General features: G+C 44.6%; 1 protein-coding gene across 1 annotated transcript in view; it reads left to right on the top strand.

Annotated features, from left to right (window-relative positions):
- The first annotated feature begins 3,584 nt into the window (after positions 1-3,584).
- Positions 3,585-21,537, top strand: part of LOC120053615 (TSC22 domain family protein 2-like) — a 48,682-nt gene continuing 30,729 nt past the window's right edge. The window contains exon 1 of the mRNA XM_039000756.1: positions 3,585-5,915. Coding sequence (XP_038856684.1) covers positions 4,273-5,915 — 1,643 coding nt within the window. The 5' untranslated portion in view covers positions 3,585-4,272. The remainder of the gene's footprint in view (positions 5,916-21,537) is intronic.

The following is a 21,537-nucleotide window of genomic DNA, read 5'->3' as shown; positions in this document are numbered from 1 at the left end:
GCATCATTTTCTTGTTTATTTTAATTTGCGGATAGCCAGGGGCACGCTCCAACACTCAGACATCATTTACAAACAAAGCATGTGTTTAGGGAGTCTTACAGATCAGAGGCAGTAGGGATGACCAGGGACCAGGGATGACCAGGGATGTTCATGTGTGTGAATTTTACAATTTTCCTGTCCTGCTAAGCATTCAAAATGTAACGAGTACTTTATGTTGTCAGAGAAAATGTATGGAGAGAAAAGTACATTATTTTCTTTCGGAATGTAGTGAAGTAAACGTAAAAGTTGTCAAAAATATAAATAGCAAAGGAAAGTACAGAAACCCCCAAAAACTACTTAAGTAGTACTTTCAAATATTTTTACTTAAGTACTTTACACCACTGACTGTACTCTACTGTATGTAGTGTGCTGTGCTCTACTGTAATGTGCTGTACTCTACTGTACTGTGCTGTACTCTGTTGTGCTGTAGTGTGCTGTACTGTACTGTGCTGTACCTGTACTCTGCTGTGCTGTAGTGTGCTGTGCTGTACATTACTGTACTGTCCAAACTTGTGAAACATAGATGTCTGTGATTTGTTCAGAAATGGCCCGGAAATCTGAACCAATCACCATCATTAATAATAATACTTTATTCAACTTTTATACCGTGTGCTTCTTGAAGCCTCCAGCAGCCGGGCAGCTGTGGTCATGAGAGGATCTGGAAGCTCATAGCTAGATGGTCAGCGGAAGTGGTGGTCGTAGGTGGTCGTCGGAGCTGGTGGTCAGGTCAGCAAGTCTGTTTGCAGATTCTTTGTATTGGGACTCTGTGATTAAGTTTTAGCTCCCCACAGAGTACAGCCCACTCCTTACTTCAGAATTATCCTCCTGAGCAATGAAAAAGCTGTCCCACTGCCACCTCCTCCACACCTCCGCAAACCCTCCTCTTGAGTCACCGTTGGTGAAAAACAACCCAGAGTCAGTAGGTGTAATTCAAATGAAAACACACACCGGATAGCTAGCATTAGCATTAGCATTAGCAATCTAACTTGTTGACAACAATGTTTTTTGTAAATTTTGAGAAAAAAATCCAATACATGATATGAAGACTTAATCTGCACTCATTTAGCTATTAAAAAATAAAACGTTTATCAAAAAGTATTTGCATATTAAATATGATTAAATATGTAATTAATTGACATGTCTATCTTATATAATTATAGATGTCTATGTTTGGGATAAATCAAGGCCAGTTCGGACCAAATCTGAACGTCTAAATTTGGGCCAAATATAGACCGGACATCTGTGGACATCTATGATTGGTTCAGATCTAGTCTGGTCTGAACTGGACCAAAAATCTGCGTCTGTTGACGTTGAGAAATCAAGGTCGGTCTGGACTGCACCAAAAAAAGACCCCAAAAAGACAGGACCAACAAAAGACATCCAAAAGACAGTGCCTGACGTAAAATGCTTAGTGGGGTGGCCTAATCTAAAATATTTGTGCCATATTAGGTTGATCAAATAATTTAAATATTTTTATCTATATTGCATTTTTCATAGCTTTGACATTGCAATATCTATAATGAATATGTCCAATCAGGCTGCATGGGAAAAGAAACTGACAATACGAAAAACAATGATTCATTCAAGAAAATTATTACATTCATCTTGATCCGTGAATCATGGTCATGAGTCATTTTTCTATTGAACAAAAGATTGAAGTCAAGCTGAATCATCCTACCTGGATTCATTGTGGCCACAGGAGGTTGGTGGCACCTTAATTGGGGAGGACGGGCTCGTGGTAATGGCTGGAGGGGAATCAGTAGAATGGTATAAAATACATCAAACACATGGTTTCCATAGTTTCCATGTGTTTGATGCCATTCCAATCACTCCATTCCAGGGATTATTATGAACCGTCCTCCCCTTAGCAGCCTCCACTGATTGTGGCACACACTACCACGTGTCTAGCTTGCGCAACTCCGAGACATGGGTGGCTCAGTAGAGAACATTTATTTGAGATCCAACATATAGCTCAGTGTTTGATGCCAAGTTCACGTCATGTCAGAAACTCAGGACCTCTGAGTTAAAATGAACGGAAGTTATTTGCATAGAGCTGCCTATTTGTTGATTCTGATACTTCTCAAGTGGTAAACTCGGGTATCATCTTTTACCGCATTCGTGACATGTTGGACACTCGGGACCTCTGATTTAAAAGGAACGTAAATTATTTGCGTAGAGCTTCCTATTGGTTTATTCTGATACCTCCCAAGTGGAAAACTAGGGATCCAAATCTTCCACCTAGATTAGAAAATTGGAAATGTCAGAGTTTCCAACACAATGGGAACGTGGCATTTCAACAACGAGTAAGCAAGTCATGCCACATTCATGTGCTAGTCGGAACGCCGAAATTTCGGACGTGCTTATCGTTGTAGAAAGATTATCCCGAATTTCTTGGTAAGTATCAGAATCAACCAATAGGAAGCTCTACGCCAGGAGTGTCAAACTCATTCCATGGAAGGCCAAGTGTCTGCAGGTTTTTGTTTTTTCCTTTTAATTAAGACCTTAAAAAACCAGGTGAGGGGAGTTCCTTACTAATTAGTGACCTTAATTAATTAATAAAGTACAAGGGAGGAGTGAAAACCAGCAGATACTCGGCCCTCCGTTTGACCGCAGGTTGGTGGCACCTTAATTGGGGAGAATGGGCTTGTGTTAATGCAGGAGCGGAATTAGTGGAATGGTATCAAATACGTCAATGCCATTCCATTCGCTCTGTTCCAGCCATTATTGAGTCATCCTCTCCTCAGCATCCTCCACTGAGTTTGACACATGCGCTCTACATAAATAACTTTTATTAATTTACGTAAATAACTTATGTTAATTTTAACTTGGAGGTTCTGAGTTTCCGATAGTACATGAACGCAGCATTTGACACTGGTTTGAGATGAGAAACACTATTTTCACGCCATTGAGACAGCTACCACCGGAAGTTAATGTTAGGGAAAATGTTCACCTTACCTGTTATAAAAATCACTCCAGGTCGTAGCTGTATCGAAGTGGCATGAAAAGAGTGTGTCCCGGTTTGGGATATCAAATTCTTTCAGAATACGAGAAACGCTCTTTTCACGGCACGTTGATTAAGCTACAACAGGAAGTTACTTTTTCATAGCAGGTTAGGAGAATTTAGGCAGCTGGTTAGGAGAATTAGGTTAGAGTTAGCGAAAATGCTCTCCTAACCTGCTACGCAAATAATTTCCGTTCGTAACTGTATCGAAAAGAGTGTCCAAATACAGCGCAGCATGGTTAAAGGTTTTGTTCTATCTGTGGTATGATGTGTCCCTTCAGAATGGTCGTCACAAGTTACATAAACCCCACCGATTTCTACAATATATTTTCCTAAAGTCTGATTTTAAACCTAACCTTTAACCACACTTCTAACATTATGCCTAACCCTAAACTCAAATTAAGACAAAAAAAACATTTTTTTTTTCATTAATTTTTACGATATAAAAGCAAATCAGCGTATCCCATTCGAATTCTCCAATGATTTACGTAAGTCAATGCGCAACCCTCCCAGAGTGCTGTTCGTTTTTTTTTGCCATCTTGTCGAGTGGTAAGAGGAAGAGTAGAGCGGCAGTTAGCTTGCTGCTAGTAAGTAGGTTTGTGTCATAGCAGCAACTCTAAATAGTGAGAGAACCAGAGGACGAGGAAGATAAACTTTCTTAAATTCAGGAATTTCTGTCTATCGGAGGATATAGATTCTATGTGAAGATTTGGAAGAGGATATGGACTTGTTTACATGATGTCGTACAGGCTTGTTTATAGGTAAGGATCGAACTAACGACACCGATAGCTATTATTTGGTTAGCTTTTAGCTACATTAGCTAGCCAGCTAAAAGGGAGAGTGGTGAACGGAGCCCGCCTCAGACTAAAGTGTTGGTAGCAGCTGGTGAGCGGTAACTGCAACAGGGGGCTGCTTGCAACTCCGGGGCCGGTACAATAACGCACGCAGGAGGCCAGGTTCGGAAGAACTGGAGGAGAGGAGGTGGTGATATCGGGATACTTGTCACACAGAGACTAGCTAACGTTACCCTGTCCGATTTCGGGCGGGGGGCTGGTTCTTTTTTACAGACAATCTGCAACAGGAGAGGGGAGCAAGGAATATGTCGCATATTTGCCTGCTATAATCTGTGAATTCTTTAGCTAACTCGTTAAAAGCTATCACTTATTGAGCTCAGACGAAACACTTATCAAGGAAATAGACAGTCACTTGAGTGACTAGCAAAGATATTCAACATGTCAAAAATGCCAGCAAAGAAGAAGAGTTGTTTTCAGATCACGAGTGTGACACAGGCTCAGGTGGCGGCCAGTAGCATCACGGATGACACCGAGAGTCTGGACGACCCGGACGAATCCAGGACCGAGGATGTGTCATCCAAAATATTCGACGTGTCCCTGGCCGATCCGGGAGTATGTGATCGAAGTTCATCCGAGGAGACTTTAAACAATGCAGGGGAAGCGGAGGCAGCTGTCATGGCCTTACATTTACTTCAAGAGGGGCAGCCAATGGCTGCAACAGGTCCTATTAATGGGGGCCATGCTCTTAGAAGTACAGGCCTGAGCCATGTCAACACACACTTTTTAGGGGGTAGTGTTCCTGTACCAGCTGCGAGTCAGCCCTCCATTCCAACCTCGGCCACCCAGCAGCCGACAACAGTCAATGCTGGCCCTGCTGCGAATGTTTCCCCAAGTGTATCTCAGATGCCCCCCGCGGCGCCTAGCTCTACAACGACGACAAGCTGTAGTTCACGTTTCAGGGTCATAAAACTTGACCACAGTACAGGAGAGCCCTTCAGACGGGGCAGATGGACATGTATTGAGTTCTATGAGAGAGATTCTGAGGGCTCTAGCATGAGCAGGACTGTGGATAGCATAAAACACGCTGTCACCATTGACCACAATGCAGACAGTGGGCTAGGGACCACAGGAAGCAATGTGGTTGCTCCTAGTACTCTCTCCACACAGGCTCAGGAGTCCACAGGTGATAGTGGCTACTACACTTTCCACCATGGCCACCCTCCGGAGCTTCAGCAGCAAGGCTACAGCCTAGAGCCCCAGACAGGGAGCGGGGCGAATGCCTTACAGCCCACAGGGTACTCAGCGACGGTATCCCAGGCACAGGTCAACGTGCAGCCCGATGTCCCCCAAATGCTTCACCCTATTGGCCACAACGGCGTGCCCCAAGGTGGCATGCTGCAAAAATCCCCCCTTGTGCCTCTTGCCACGCAGGCCCAGCAGTTTGCCTACTCCGCTCATCCCTCTGGAATGCACCCCAGTCAGCTGGACTATCGACAGCAGCACTTAGCCCCTCTACAGCCTCAGGGCTCCAGCCCTCAAACCCACCCCATGGCCTCCCTCTCTGTGGGGCCTCTGTCGAGCCACGGCCCCTCGTCTGTCAACACCCCTCAGGCTGGGGAGCTGTCTGGGTCTTTGCACGGCGGGCCATTAGCCTCGACCCAGGGGCTGTTGCTGCAGGTAGCCAGCGGGGCCGTTTTGTCTCCTGCCCTACAGCAGCCGGTGAGTCATCCTCAGCCTTCAGGAGGAGTGGGCAGGGCCTCCGTTGTCCAGAATGTGCCTGCCACAGTGCCCAGTGCCACCAACACACCCCCAGGCATGCCAAGCCAGGCCACTGACCCAGGAGGACTCCCCCTGGCCCAGGTAGCTCACGGTGAGGCCACAGCTGGAGCAGTCGGGCAGGGTCTTCCCACGGCCAGCCAGGGGGACGACAGCCGCAGGAGGTCGGACACCCTACCTCAGCCCAATACAACCCCAGGAAAAGATGTCATGAGGTCTTTCATCCCTGAGAGCTTGCAGCTGGCCACTCCCACCGTCAACAGCCTGTTCGGGATAGCCATTCCCATGGATGGAGATGAGGATGGGTAAGAGATTTGTTTTAAATTCACTTCAAATGTTGGAGGGCCTAGCTCAATGTTCAAACCTTATCTGTGTAATGTAGTGTCCAGACAAGGTGTTTATCCATTCACTCTCAATGTGGTGTCAATGGGCATCATGTTAAGATGTAAACAAAACTCAAGTGTTAGAAAACTAAGTAGCGCTGAGGGACTGAGGGCTGTTTCTGGAAGACTGCCATCATGTTATACATTCCCGTGGCATTCTGCAGCAGTGCGGTCATACTCAATGTTGTGTAGTGAAGGCCTCCTCTTGCCAAGGCTAGTGTGAGGTATGCTATTCCTGGAAATGTTTACTTGTATGTAAAAACATCTCTTGCGGTTGTGTTCAGAAGGTAAATGTGGAGTTTGGGGGCGGAAGGGCAAGGTGGCAGGGGGGGACAAGGTGGCAGGGGGGAGAACTGCGCCAGAGAGAACTGGCATGGAGGAAGGAATCCTTTTTAATGTGTTTCATTAGTGCCTACTAGGGCTGATCCCGTTTTAGTAGACTAGTTGATTTATTTATTTTAATTTTATTTTTTGTATTACATTTAGTCGAGACCGCAGGAATGGCTCACCAGTAGTGCATTTCCCCTTAATTCCCATAATTTCTAATCTTCTAATCTTCATTTGGTTACTGTAATTTCTGTTAATGCATTCAATTTATTATTCTTATTCTCATTCTTTTTAAAGTTGTCATTGTCGGAGTGGACACGTTGTTTGCGGAGTGCACAACCTAGGCTACGCTTGTGAGAAACAAGTTTTTGTTTATTTCATTCCATTTACGACTTGTCAATTTATTCATTGTGTTTTGTTTGGAACGCTCCTGTCAATGTTGAGTAAGGACTCGCACCTGATTACGCACAGAAGTATGCCTAGTCTACCTGGCCTGCATGCAAATGTAGGCTTATAAATGTGCTCATTTGGAGATCTGATAGTATTTCTGAAAAAAAGTCACGCTCAGATTCAGTGGAAATGTCATCAAATAGGCCTACCTCATTACTTATCCTTTGCGCAAATACAGCAGTGTCTGTCTGGAGAGCACTGAAACTGAGGGTCTAGTATATATTTTATGCAATGTTTGAAGTTCCTTGCACACAGGCCGTGCGTAGATGTATTTTTATCAGGATATTTTCTACCTGCAGGTTGCAATGTTTTTTTTTGTTGGCTTTATGCAGGTTATTTTTTACATAGTTGGCAATAGAAATCAAGTTTTATTTGTCACATGTGCCCGAAATACAACAGGTGTAGGTAGACCTTACAGTGAAATGCTTGCTTACAAGCCCTTAACCAACAATACAGATTTAAGAAAATAAATGTATAAAACAAATAATTTAAGGAGCAACAATAAAATAACAGTAGCGAGGCTACAGTTGGAGTCAGGAGTTTACATACACTTTAGCCAAATACATTTAAACAAATTTTTTCACAATTCCTGACATTTAATCCTAGTAAAAATTCCCTGTTTTAGGTCAGTTAGGATCACCACTTTATTTTAAGAATGTGAAATGTCAGAATAATACTACAGAGAATTATTTATTTCAGCTTTTATTTCTTTCATCACATTCCCAGTGGGTCAGAAGTTTACATACACTAAATTAGTATTTGGTAGCATTGCCTTTAAATTGTTTAACTTTGGTCAAACATTTTGGATAGCCTTCCACAAGCTTCCCACAATAAGTTAGGTGAATTTTGGCCCATTCCTCCTGACAGAGCTGATGTAACTGAGTCAGGTTTGTAAGCCTCCTTGCTCGTACACACTTTTTTTTCTTCAGTTCTGCCCACAAATTTTCTATAGGATTGAGGTCAGGACTGTGATGGCCACTCCAATACCTTGACTTTGTTGTCCTTAAGCCATTTTGCCACAACTTTGGAAGTATGCGTGGGGTCATTGTCCATTTGGAAGACCCGTTTAACTTCCTGACTGATGTCTTGATGTTTCTTCAATATATCCACATACTTTTCGTCCTCATGATGCCATCTATTTTGTGAAGTGCACCAGTCCCTCCTGCAGCAAAGCACCCCCACAACATGATGCTGCCCCCCTCGTGTTTCACGGTTGGGATGGTGTTCTTCGGCTTGCAAGCCTCCCCCTTTTTCCTCCAAACAAAACGATGGTCATTATGGCCAAACAGTTCCATTTTTGTTTCATCAGACCAGAGGACATTTCTCCAAAAAGTACGGTCTTTGTCCCCATGTGCAGTTGCAAACCGTAGTCTGGCTTTTTTATGGCGGTTTTGGAGCAGTGGCTTCTTCCTTGCTGAGCGGCCTTTCAGGTTATGTCGATATAGGACTCGTTTTACTGTGGATATAGATACTTTTGTACCTGTTTCCTCCAGCATCTTCACAAGGTCCTTTGCTGTTGTTCTGGGATTGATTTGCACTTTTCGCACCAAAGTACGTTAATCTCTAGGAGACAGAACGTGTCTCCTTCCTGAGCGGTATGACATCTGCGTGGTCCCATGGTGTTTATACTTGCATACTATTGTTTGTACAGATGAATGTGGTTCTTCAGGCGTTTGGAAATTGCTCCCAAGGATGAACCAGACTCGTGGAGGTCTACAATTTTTTTTCTGAGGTCTTTGCTGAATTCTTTTGATTTTCCCATGATGTCAAGCAAAGAGACACTGAGTTTGAAAGAAGGCCTTGAAATACATCCACAGGTACACCTCCAATTGACTCAAATGATGTCAATTAGCCTATCGGAAGCTTCTAAAGCCATGACATCATTTTCTGAAAATTTCCAAGCTCTTTAAAGGCACAGTCAAACTGACCAAGTGGAATTATGATAGTGAAATAATCTGTCTGTAAACAATTGTTGGGGAAAATTACTTGTGTCATGCACAAAATAGATGTCCTAACCGACTTGCCAAAACTATAGTTTGTTAACACGATATAAAAAACAAGTTTTAATGACTCCAACCTAAGTATATGTAAACTTCCGACTTCAACAGGGGGTACCGGTGCAGAGTCAATGTGCGGGGGCACCAGTTAGTTGAGGTAATATGTAGGTAGAGGTAAAGAAGTTACTTTTACATTTGTGTAATTTTAATATAGTTATTAATCACAATTCAATGATTTTGAGATATGAGGTCTTTATTATAAATTAAACTGTTCCATTAAAATAAGCATATGAAAACCATAACATGCAGATCAGTAGAAATGGTAAGATAAATGGCACTCCAAATGGAGAAGGTTGCCAACCCCTGGTGTAGCCTATTACCAGCAACTCCGGGAGCTAATGGCAGAATCTGTGAAGGCCATCAGCAGCGGGAAGAGGAGGTTCGGGAACAGGTTTTTTTTCTTCTGGTTAGGCTATCTTGATCTCTGGCTCCCTCTTGAGTCGTTTGTGTGTCATTATTTAATCACAGTGTGCTTAAAGCATCAGACAAGCTCCGTAGTCTACATATAGTTGATTTTATAAAAACACACAGTGTGAGTATGTTAGAGCGTTGGGCCAGTAACCGAAAGGTTGCTGGATTGAATGCCCGAGCTGACATGGTAAAAATCTGTCGTTCTGCCCCTGAGCAAGGCAGTTTACCCACTGTTCCCCGGGCGCCGAAGACATGGATTGTCTTTTTCCCTTATATGGAAAAATAAAATTCAGAGAAGCCCATTGGTCGATTTTATATTATATTTTTGTCGGGGACAGCCCTAGTGCCTACTAAAACACAGGATAACAACTCACTTTGTTATAGACACTCAGAACCCCATATTTACACCCCCCCCCCGCTTTTTGTGTTGAGGCTCTTAAATAAATTACACTAAAAGTAATACTCTCCGAGCATGGAGCCCTGTGTTTTGTTCTCTGGATCTTTTCCTAGCATGACACCTCATAAATAGGGGGCAGAGAGGGAGGAATAATGATGGACAGAGCAAGTTGTTGCTAGTGTAATGTCATCGGGGAACAGCCCGTGCCCATTTTCTAATCGTTCTCGGATGTTGGCCGTGACATCAGCGGAGCCCTATAAAACTGACCATGGAGCCATGATGGCAGCAGGTCTGCATCCAAAGTTACACCTTGTTCACTACTGTTGACCAGAGTCCTATAGAGAATAGGGTGTCATTTGGGAAGCAGGACGTCTGTGGAGAGGACAGGCCGACGGGTGTGCTCCAGTCAGCAATGACATGGCTGGATTGAGTCTAGTCTCTTGTCAACTGTTTAGCTCAGTTCTATCATGGCCTGCCCTGGCTGATGTTGACATGGGATTTTCTCAGTCCTTGAAATCGCTCACATTTCAGACTGATTCTTGATCACTTGTACTCACTGTTTATTGACTTTGAGGCTCTCGAGAGGCTTCCTATAGATTCTCACAAACACGTGTGTATTATGTTCCTGTGCTGAAGTTTGGTTAACCTTGGAGTGTGTGCTGGGAGGCTAGCCTGTGTGTATCCTAAAGGGGAGATAGCAGGCTAGCAGAGCCAGCTAGGCTCTAGATTATTATGTTATCAGCTAATATTCAGATAAAATATATAAAACTTCCTGACAATTCAAAATTATCCAAATGTAAGAAACACTTCTCAAATCATGTCGCATCTTCTAGGGAGAGATGTTTACTCCTACAGTCAGAGACACATTGTTCTGTACACAATTTCAACTCCTATGTGAAACCAGGTCAGGGCCAAGTCTCATTGTTTGTTCTGGTCTTTATTAAAACAACGCTGGGTGGCGCAGTGCGACTGCGGAGCGATTGAGTCTTCAGTTTGGAAAGGTTGGCATCTTCTATGCTCAATGCTGTCCTTTTAGCCAAATAAACCAGTGAGGATGCCCTTGGGACAAATTGGCTTCATTCAACAGAATGGTATGGTCTTCAACTGAATTATAACTCCCTGGATAGATTCCCCTCAGCCTGACTCTCAATTGCGAGGTTAGTGGGGCGTAGTAGTTGGATCCTAACTTAGGACTACATCTTCATCGGCAATCAATTATTTAACCTGTTTTTATCACAGATTTTTTTATTTTTTTAGATAAATACCTTGGCTACTCTTAAGAGAAAAACCCAGTAACTAGGCAACACCGACTTGAGGTACATTCAGGCCTTATGCCGTCATGTGGTCACTCCAGGACCCAGCATTGGGTCCTGTGCCCCTGTGGTGGCCCTACTTAACAAAGTGACTGGTTTTAGTGTGTGCATGAGCCACGCCCCTTGTGTCACCGCTGAGACCCCCACCCCCCACCCTTATATTGATTAGTGGGCCTGCTGCTCTGATTGGCCTTTCTAACTATGTACTCTGGCTCTTTCCCTTTCCTCCAATGGAACACCATACATTGACTCAGTACAAGTACCCCCGGATGCCGAGCAGTTGCCATACCAGGCGGTGATGCAACCGGTCAGGATGCTCTCGATGGTGTGGCTGTAGGACTTTGAGGATCTGGGGACCAATGCCAGATCTTTTCATTCTCCTGAGGGGGGAAATGGCATTGTCGTGCCCTCTTCACGACTGTCTTGGTGTGTTTGGACTATGATAGTTTATTGGTGTTGTGGACACCAAGGAACTTGAAACTCTCGACCCGCTCCACTACAGCCTTGTCGATGTGTATGGGGGCATGTTCGGCCCTCCTTTACGGGAGTAGGTCATCTGTACAATTGTTTCGCCCTGCTTTGACAGCCGGGCTCCTCCTGTGAGCGGAGGTAGTGTTGAGTGAGTGCGACATGAAAGCATCCATGGTGTGGTAGAGAGATGGGCAGTCTTTAATCAATGGGCCTCCGTCATATTTCATGTCTCCTCTCGAGTTATGCTGTGGCCCTTTTCCTACCCCATGCTGGAGCCCATCACTGTCAGTTATTTTACCCCGGGCAGTTTCTTTGCCCACCCCCCCATCACTAAAAATAAGTTTGTTGGCACTTGGACAAAAAAAAAGTTTCCTCTCGTATCCTCATTGTGGATGGCCTCCTTGAACAACAACTATGACTGGGGTTGTCAGAGGAACCTGTCACTTGGATTATTAAGGGATGTTTTGAGTGTATGTGTGAGTTGAGGAACAACTAGATCAGTTTGTTGTTAGTTCCTCTTCTTGTGAATGTCAGGCGGTTTGGGCTATGATATCAATCCCACTCTGAACTGTTTTGGACGTGCACCATTTGTCATATTGATCAACCCACTCTGCCTCTCTCTGTGTGTCTGATTATGGACCAGGGGACCTGCTAGACTCTTGAGACAGAAAATATACAGCATGTCAAATCACCGCAGCGATGAATACAAACCACAGTCTTTGTTCGAGAGGAGAGGGAGGCTTTATCAACCGTGTAGGGGAACCACCCTCTGGGGCTTTTTAGGTTCACATTGAGTGGAGACAGAGGGTGAAAAATATAGAGGCCACACTGAGGGTTATTCTCAGCAATTTTAAATCTGACATTCCTAAATGAGCAATGTAAATTATTCTGGGTGCATTTTATTCTCTGCTCAGATCGGTCTTAAAGGAATTTACTTTCCTGCTTTGATGTCTATTTTTTTTAATATTTTTTTTGTCAAACTACATCCTCGGTTTTTTAAAACTTTAGTTTCTAATGTTTCATCTTGTCAGCGTTGTGCACTTCCTGTTCCTCCTCTTGTGCTGAGCTTCTGCAGGGCAACGGACGTGACTCATACTGGCGGAGTAGAGATGTAACACTTTAATTCACTAATCTGACACCGTTTCACAACAGTGCGTGTGTGTGTTTTGTCATTCACCAAGTGGTGTAAATCCTGCCTGTTATTTGGTGACCGAGCAATTTGGGTGACCTCACTCCTTTCCTACTCTCCTTTTAGTTATAGTTTCCATGGTACAGATTTAGGATAATGTTATGCACTGTTGGTTCTTATCAACTCTGACGCAAATTATGTAACGTGGCATATCTTGGCCTTTGCGAGCCACTTACCTACCTTCTATGCCTTCAAGGGTGTGGTGACTAATGTATACTAAGCCCCTTGAGTCTTGCCTCTACGCACTAGATCCAAGACATGGTTTTTACCCTATCCGTGACCATGGCGGTCAGTGTCATGTCCCGAATGTGGAAAACCGAAGGAGACCACGTCCAATAAAATAATTGACAGTTTGGGAGCATTACGAAAGGATGCGGTAAGACGCCACATGAAACCCTGACAACATAATCACGGTGCATTCATTCTCAAATCCCTCTCTCTGCGTCGTCCCTTTCATTCAGAAATGCAACGTTGACAGCCACCTAAAGCCTGAAGTTTTGATTTCCATAAAGGTTGGCTCAGGGCATTACATTTTACATTTACATTTTAGTCATTTAGCAGACGCTCTTATCCAGAGCGACTTACAGTAGAGTGCATACATTTTATTAAATTTTTACATTTTCATTACATTTTACATACTGAGACAAGGATATCCCTACCGGCCAAACCCTCCCTAACCCGGACGACGCTATGCCAATTGTGCGTCGCCCCACGGACCTCCCGGTTGCGGCCGGCTGCGACAGAGCCTGGGCGCGAACCCAGCCCAGCCTGGGCGCGAACCCAGAGAATCTGGTGGCGCAGCTAGCACTGCGATGCAGTGCCCTAGACCACTGTGCCACCCGAGAGGACACCAGTGTGTTGTCTAAAGGGTCTGTCACAGAGTACGGTATGTAAAGGAGGTTGTGTGTGTGACTTGTCACACTCGTATGTTAGCTGCAGCGCAGATGAGGCCTGGGATTCTTGGGCCCTGTAGTCATTTAGTAATGGTATGTACAGTCCAGGCCTGCATTATTAGCTGTCTAAGCACAGCGTTAAAGATTTCAGGATACAAGTTATGTGTTGGAGTGTCACATGCTGCCTGGCTGCACAAAGCCTTTTAACTGAAGCGTTTCACTGGGTGTCCTGTTCGTTCGCTGCCACTATGTGGCACAGGCAGGGATGAACTGTGATGCGCTGTATCAGCCCAGTCTGTCATATTGCCGTGCTCTCTTGCCTGCGCTCTGCTCTCTTGCCTGCGCTCTGCTCTGCTGCACAGTGGCTGCCTCACACTTCTCATCAGCCATCTGCTGTGCAACAGGCCTGCTCATTGGACCCCAGGCATTCACTGGAGAGTGACTGACTGTGTTTAAAGGGAATTGTCTGGACACGCTAGAGTAGACCTGAGGGGGGGACACACAGGGAGTTCAGTGTGTCACGCTCATGCTTCAGGACCCAATTCTGTGCTTTATTTAACCGGCAGAGTCAATGAACTAGACCCTGATTTGGTGAAATCGAGCAGATGGCGTGTCTTTTGTACCGGTTACCATGCTAATGTTATCAGTTACTTGTTGTACTCCAGCTGAGTAGGCTAGGCTGTGTAGGCCTATATAGTAGCTGTTTTTCTCACTTGGATTGACTCATTGTGACAGTGTCAGCAAAGATGCACAAGAAATTCATCACCTTTTGGCACAGAGCTGTTTCTAATCTGTGGAACATTTTTGGCACCCACCTTTCACTGAATTAACGTTTAGCCAGATACTGGGGAGCCATCTGTCTGGTAACACTGTGTGCAGTTGAGTCAGAAGACCCCCCCCACCCACACACGCCCTGCCAACGGTGACCCACCTCACCCTCCTCCACATCCTGACCCCTAAAGAACGGAGGCAGGGATGGTTGGTGGCTAGCAGCACAGCTGTTACAGCTGGCCCCCTACTGAGAGTCACGTCCTTGAGCCATCCAATCTCTCCACATCTCCCAGAGCGTAATGCATCGGCTCTTATGAGACTACCCGTACTACTGCAGGGCTCACTGTTTTATTTGACTCCCCATCCACCTGACTCACTCTGCCTCAGTCATCCGTCTCTGTGCACTGAGCTCACATTACCTCTGGTTCATATCCTGTATGGATATTTTCCCAAGGAAGTAGTAGCGCAGGGAATGGCGGAGGCCGCTACTCTGGATGAGGAATACCAGACAATGGAGGCCACCTGGCCTCAAGTCACTTGCATTGCATTCTGTGTACAGGATCGTTCTATGTTTTCCTGCTTAAGAGAACAGTGTCTTGTGTATGTGGCTTGTGGTTATGTTTTTTGGGGGGGAATTTAGGGAGGGGGGAAATCATCCAGTTTTACAGAGGATTCACTCAGCTGAGTGACCTGAGTATGAGTGGCTGCATTCATATTCTGTTCACACCACATTTCGAAAGAGGTTTAGGCCCCCAAAATGAGAAAAATAACGTTGAATATGTTAACTCCGCCTCAGGTTTTTTCCAGGTAACATGTTGACGCATTTGACCTGTCAGGGTAAATGTATTCAAGTTAGTTTTGTTTAGGTTGTGTTTTACAACTGTTACCCAATAAGAAATGTACTTCAAATATTCTCTTTATTTAACCTAATCTGAAATACAATACATAAATTATGTAAAAGAACCGTTTCACTCATCACCTTTTATATAATATTTTAAGTATTTGGTAACCGCTGCCAATGGGTATAACCCTTAAGAACACAGATTTTTTTCATTTGTAAAATGGTATTGTTGTGCAAAGCCTCTCTATTTACTGAAGTGCTCGTTTCTAAATCCCCTGTCAAGCAGGCATCATGGGGCCAAGACTCTCTTTTTAACGGTTGTCATTATGATGCGCGCTCTTCGATGAATAGCACAATAAAGATCTTGTATTTCTTGGTACTGTTTTGATTACCCACGGTTCGGGCCAGATCCAATACATAATATTAGCCTGGACAGGTGTGCCCCAAGGCTGTATCCTAGGACCAATACTTTTCTGCTCTCAGTTCACTTGTAGGTGTCTGCAATCACTCTGTTTTGATGAATGTGACTTTACCTGCCAGTCAAGTGCAGCAGTGCTCTAAATACAATTGTTTTCTTGTAATTATCTGACAAGGCAATGCCAAAGGGATGCACAAAGTTTCTGGTCACGTTTCCCATGCGGACTCTGGGCTATAGGTCACCCAGATAGTAAGCGTTATTTTGTGGCCTCTGCCTGACAGCATTCCCAAACCTTCTCACACATACCTAAAGCAATTATTTCACTGCAGTCTCTACATTTAATCCAATAATGTTTGATGTAAGCAGGAGAGGCTATTTCTTGTGTAGGGTGCTATCCCACTCTAAATATAATCAAGTGGGATGGAACAAATTGGCCACGTTAGCTACCACCAGCGACGTGATACAGCTGCTCAGTGGGAAGCCCCTTGATACAACACTGGTCATTTACACCGGCTTGTCGTTACGTTAGCTAATTGTCATGTCACTGTGACATCCAGATACTAGATGGTGACCAATACTACAAGTTATTTCTCCCTCGCCCATCAAAACAAACATCTCTTTATTTTACAAGTTTTAAATATCTCCGAGTTCACTTTTTCTCCCCTTCTCTCTTAGAACTTATTCTCCATTTCTGTCTGGTATCATTCGTCCGTTAATAAACTCATTCTGGGCACTAGGGGTGTCTGACTGCCTCGTTTAAAAAAATCAGTCATTTGGTTTCTTACTCTGGTTGTTACCAAGTGACCTCTTCACAGCTGCTCTCCGAGGTATTTGTTGAAGTGAAACTTGCAAGCGAAAATGCCTCTACAGCTCTTGAGGTAATTCCACAACATGGGTTATGAGCGAGACTCAGAGGCGCGGTGAAAAATAAATCTGTCATGAGCTAAAATATATACAGTGCATTCGGAAAGTATTCATACCCCTTCCCTTTTTATACATTTTGTTACGTTACAGCCTTATTCTAAAATGGATTAAACAGGTTTTTCCCCCTCATCAATTTATACACAATACCCCATAACAACAAAGCGAAAACAGGTTTGTAGACATTTTTGCAAATTTATTAACAATAAATTTTTTTTTTTATTTACATAGCTATTCAGACCCTTTGATCATCCTTGATGTTTCTACAACTTGATTTTAGTCCACCTGTGGTAAATTCAATTGATTGGACAGGATTTGGAAAGGCACACACCTGTCTATATAAGGTCCCACAGTTGACAGTGCATGTCAGAGCAAAAACCAAGCCATGAGCTCGAAAGAATTGTCCATAGAGCTCCGAGACAGGATTGTGTTGAGGCAGAGATCTGGGGAAGAGTACCAAAAAATGTCTGCAGCATTGAAGGTCCCCAAAAACACAGTGGCCTCCATCATTCTAAAATGGAATAAGTTTGGAACCACCAAGACTCCTCCTAGAGCTGGCCGCCTGGCCAAACTGAGCAATCGGGGGAGAAGAGCCTTGGTCAGGGAGGTGAACAAGAACCCGATGGTCGCTCTGACAGAGCTCCAGAGTCCCTCTGTGGAGATGGTTGTCCTTCCGGGAAGATTCTCCCATCTCTGCAACACTCCACCAATCAGGCCTTTATGGTAGAATGGCCAGACAGACGCTACACCTCAGCAAAAGCCCACTTGGAGTTTACCAAAAGGCACCTAAAGACTGGCAACATGAGAAACAAAATTCTCTGTTCTGATTGATCTCTTTGGCCTGAATGCCAAGCGTCATGTCTGGAGGAAACCTGTCACCATTCCTATGGTGAAGCGTGGTGGCAGAATGGGGTGGGGATGTTTTTCAGGGACAGGGAGAGTAGTCAGGATCGAGGCAAAGATGAACAAAGCAAAGTACAGAGATCCTTGATGACAACCTGCTCCAGAGTGCTCAGGACCTCCGACCTGGGCAAAGGTTCACCTTCCAACAGGACAACAATACTAAGCACACAGCCAAGACAACGCAGGAGTGGCTTCTGGACAAGTCTCAATGTCCTTGAGCGGCCCGGCCAGAGCCTGGACTTGAACCCGATCGAGCATCTCTGGAGAAACCTGAAAATAGTTGTGCTGCAATTTTCCCCATCCATTCGGGCAGAGCTTGAGAGGATCTGCAGAGAAGAATGGGAGAAACTCCCCAAACATACAGGTGTGCCAAGCCTGTAGCGTCATACCCAAGGCTATAGGCTATATATAGACTCCAGGCTATAATCACTGCCACTGTACAAAGTACTGAGTACAGGATCTGAGTACTTATGTAAAATGTGGTATTACATTTTTTATTTTATTGATAATATATTTGCAAACATTTATTAAACCTGTTTTTGCTTTGTCATTATGGGGTATTGAGGGGGGTAAACCCCCAATTGGATCCATTTTAGAATGAGGCTGTAACGTACCAACATGTGGAAAAAGTTGAGGGGTCTGAATACCTTCCGAATGCACTGTAGAGAAGAGCCATTAGTCAGTTGAGTTCAGTCCCCACTACTAGGCCACGGAAGTCTTCTCCGAGAGTGGATGGATGACTCAGCAGTTTCAATCTCATGTTGCGCTAAGCTGCGTGAGCCCTCGAGGACCTTTTTGTTGGGGGCCCCCTCGTGCAGTAGACCTTTTTTTGGGGGGGGGGGGCCCCCTCGTGCAGTAGACCTTTTTTTGGGGGGGGGGGGGCCCTCGTGCAGTAGACCTTTTTTGTTGGGGGCTCCCTCGTGCAGTAGAGCAGGCAACTGAAAATGTTTTTTTTTTTCCACCTCAAATTATATTTGTCACGTGAATCACCGTTTTATGTTTTGTGTATGCACTTAATATATTTAATTAATTTCCCATGAGGATTATCAACTCAGCAAAAAAAGAAACGTCACTTTTCAGGACCCTGTCTTTCAAAGATAATTCGTAAAAATACAAATAATTTCACAGCTCTTCATTGTAAAGGGTTTAAACACCATTTCCCATGCTTGTTCAATGAACCATAAACAATGAATGAACATGCACCTGTGGACCGGTTGTTAAGACACTAACAGCTTAGACGGTAGGCAATTAAGGTCACAGTTATGAAAACTTAGGACACTAAAGAGGCCTTTATACTGACTCTGAAAAACACCAAAAGAAAGATGCCCAGGGTCCCTGCTCATCTGCGTGGACGTGCCTTAGGCATGCTGCAAGGAGGCATGAGAACTGCAGATGTGGCCAGGTCAATAAATTGCAATGTCCGTACTGTGAGACGCCTAAGACAGAGCTACAGGGAGACAGGACGGACAGCTGATCGTCCTCGCAGTGGCAGAGGACGTGTAACAACACCAGCACAGGATTGGTACGGCCGAACCTCACACCTGCGGGACAGGTACAGGATGGCAACAACTGCCCGAGTTACACCAGGAACGCACAATCCCCACATCAGTGCTCAGACTGTCCGCAATAGGCTGAGAGATGCGGGACTGAGGGCTTGTAGGCCTGTTGTAAGGCAGGTCCTCACTAGACATCACCGGCAACAACGTCACCTATGGGCACAAACCCACCGTCGATGGACCAGACAGCCTGGCAAAAAGTGCTCTTCACTGACGTCGTGGTTTTGTCTCACCAGGGGTGATGGTTGGATTCGCGTTCATCGTCGAAGGAATGAGCGTTACACCAAGGCCTGTACTCTGGAGCGGCATCGAGGTGGAGGGTCCGTCATGGTCTGGGGCTGTGTGTCACAGCATCGTCGGACTGAGCTTGTTGTCATAGCAGGCAATCTCAACGCTGTGCGTTACAGGGAAGACATCCTCCTCCCTCATGTGGTACCCTTCCTGCAGGCTCATCCTAACATGACCCTCCAGCATGACAATGCCACCAGCCATACTGCTCATTCTGTGCGTGATTTCCTGCAAGACAGGAATGTCAGTGTTCTGTCATGGCCAGCGAAGATCCCGGATCTCAATCCCGTTGAGCACGTCTGGGACCTGTTGGATCGGAGGGTGGGGGCTAGGGCCATTCCCCCCCAGAGATGTCCTGGAACTTGCAGGTGCCTTGGTGGAAAAGTGGGGTAACATCTCCAGCAAGAACTGGCAAATCTGGCGCAGTCCATGAGGAGGAGATGCACTACAGTACTTAAGGCAGCTGGTGGCCACACCCGACTGTTACTTTTGATTTTGACCCCCCCCCCCCCCCCCCCTTTGTTCAGGGACACACTATTCCATTTCTGTTAGTCACATGTCTGTGGAACTTGTTCAGTTGTTAAATCTTATGTTCATACAAATATTTACACATGTTAAGTTTGCTGAAAATAAACGCAGTTGACAGTGAAGACGTTTCTTTTTTGTGTTATGCAATTTTTCACGTGAAACATTTGTCATCCTATAAATCGGTCTATAGATCATTTAAAGGCTATGTTGTATTAGGCAAAAGATGCTCAATGCGTTCAAGGATGTTTTTAATGCCATTAAAATCTTTGGCATGGGGCCTCCCGAGTGACATGGCCGTCTAAGGCACTTCATCACTACAGACCCAGGTTCGATCCCGGCCCGTATCACAACCGGCCGTGATCAGGAGTCCCATAGGGCGGGGCACAATTGGCCCAGCTTCGGGTGTTAAGAAGCGCGGTTAGGCGGGTCATGTTTCGGAGGAAACATGACTCGACCTTCGCGTCCCGACCCCGTTGGGGAGTTGCAGCGATGGGACAAGATTGATATTGTGGTGAAAAAGGGGGTTCATTTTTTGGGGCAATTAAAAGAAACAGAAGTCCAAACAACAAAGTGAAAAATAAATAAATATGTACTTAAAAAGAAAATACATCTGAGAGAGCTAAGTTGCCAAAATAAAAGCTAGACGGTGCATTTTAGCAGAATAGATTTTGTTATTATGTTTGAGCAAAAGAGCACAGCATTAGCCATGGCAAAATCCTATATAATCGCAGGAAATTAGCAAAAACAATACAAGACGTCTCATTCTATAAGTCGTTAATTGGGTGCATCTCATGAAAGGTATAGGGACTCATACCTTGCAGTGTGTGGTGTACAAACGTCATGATATTTGGGTGATAATAATCACTAAGTGCTTTGATGTTCTCCTGCAAAGGAACAATTACTGGTATCTCACAAAGTGAACATACTGCATCTCTCAACCAAATGACAGCCAAACTTGTTCAGGCTGTAGTTGAACCGATTTCAGCCTTAGGGCCTACCTAGGCCTATAACCTAGATTTCCAAGTCGGGACATAGCAGCGCTAAAAGAACATGAAAAGAACATTTAACTGAAACACGTTCAGTTAAAGCCAAGTACATGTAGGTAATGGTAAGTGTTATGTAACCGATTTGACAATCTTCTGTTGTACTACACTCGCGGCATGAAACATGAGTAAACTGACCATTTTATAACCTGGGTTGGTCAAGCCCTGAATGCTGATTGGCTGACAGTCATGGTATATCAGATCGTATACCACAGGTCTGACAAAACATTTATTTTTACTGCTCTAATTATGTTGGTAACCAGTTTATAATAGCAATAAGGCACCTCGGGGGTTTGTGGTATATGGCCAATATACCACGGCTAATGGCTGTATCCAGGCACTCAGTAAATTGATCATTCTATACCTACAGGAGGATTCTGTTTGCACATGTAGCCTTGGTCCAATTATACATTTTTTTCACCATTCTTTGCAACCAAACATCTGGCATGAGATTTTTAAAGATAATTGTAGGCCTGGATCCCTTGACTGGCATTAAATACCATTCGGATCAGATGTTTATTTATTCTGGAAGCATGTTTTAGCGCTGATTGATGTAGCTGTGGAACATCATACAATTTCTGATGTGAGAGGTCAGTCTGGACTGAGTCAGTAAACCTCAGCTTCACTCCTTATCAATCTAGTTCTCTCCCTCCATTTCCTCTCTTTAGGTAGCTGCTTTTTTTTCCCTTACTCATGTTTCTCTTCCTTTTTATATCTATGTTTATATGCAGGAACTTGTCCACTGCTTTCTACCAAGCCTTCCCTAC

This window comes from Salvelinus namaycush, chromosome 9, assembly GCF_016432855.1.
Source record: "Salvelinus namaycush isolate Seneca chromosome 9, SaNama_1.0, whole genome shotgun sequence".
Taxonomy (NCBI): domain Eukaryota; kingdom Metazoa; phylum Chordata; class Actinopteri; order Salmoniformes; family Salmonidae; genus Salvelinus; species Salvelinus namaycush.
The sequence above is the reverse complement of the archived record's forward strand: the minus strand, read 5'-3'. Positions and strand labels throughout refer to the sequence as shown.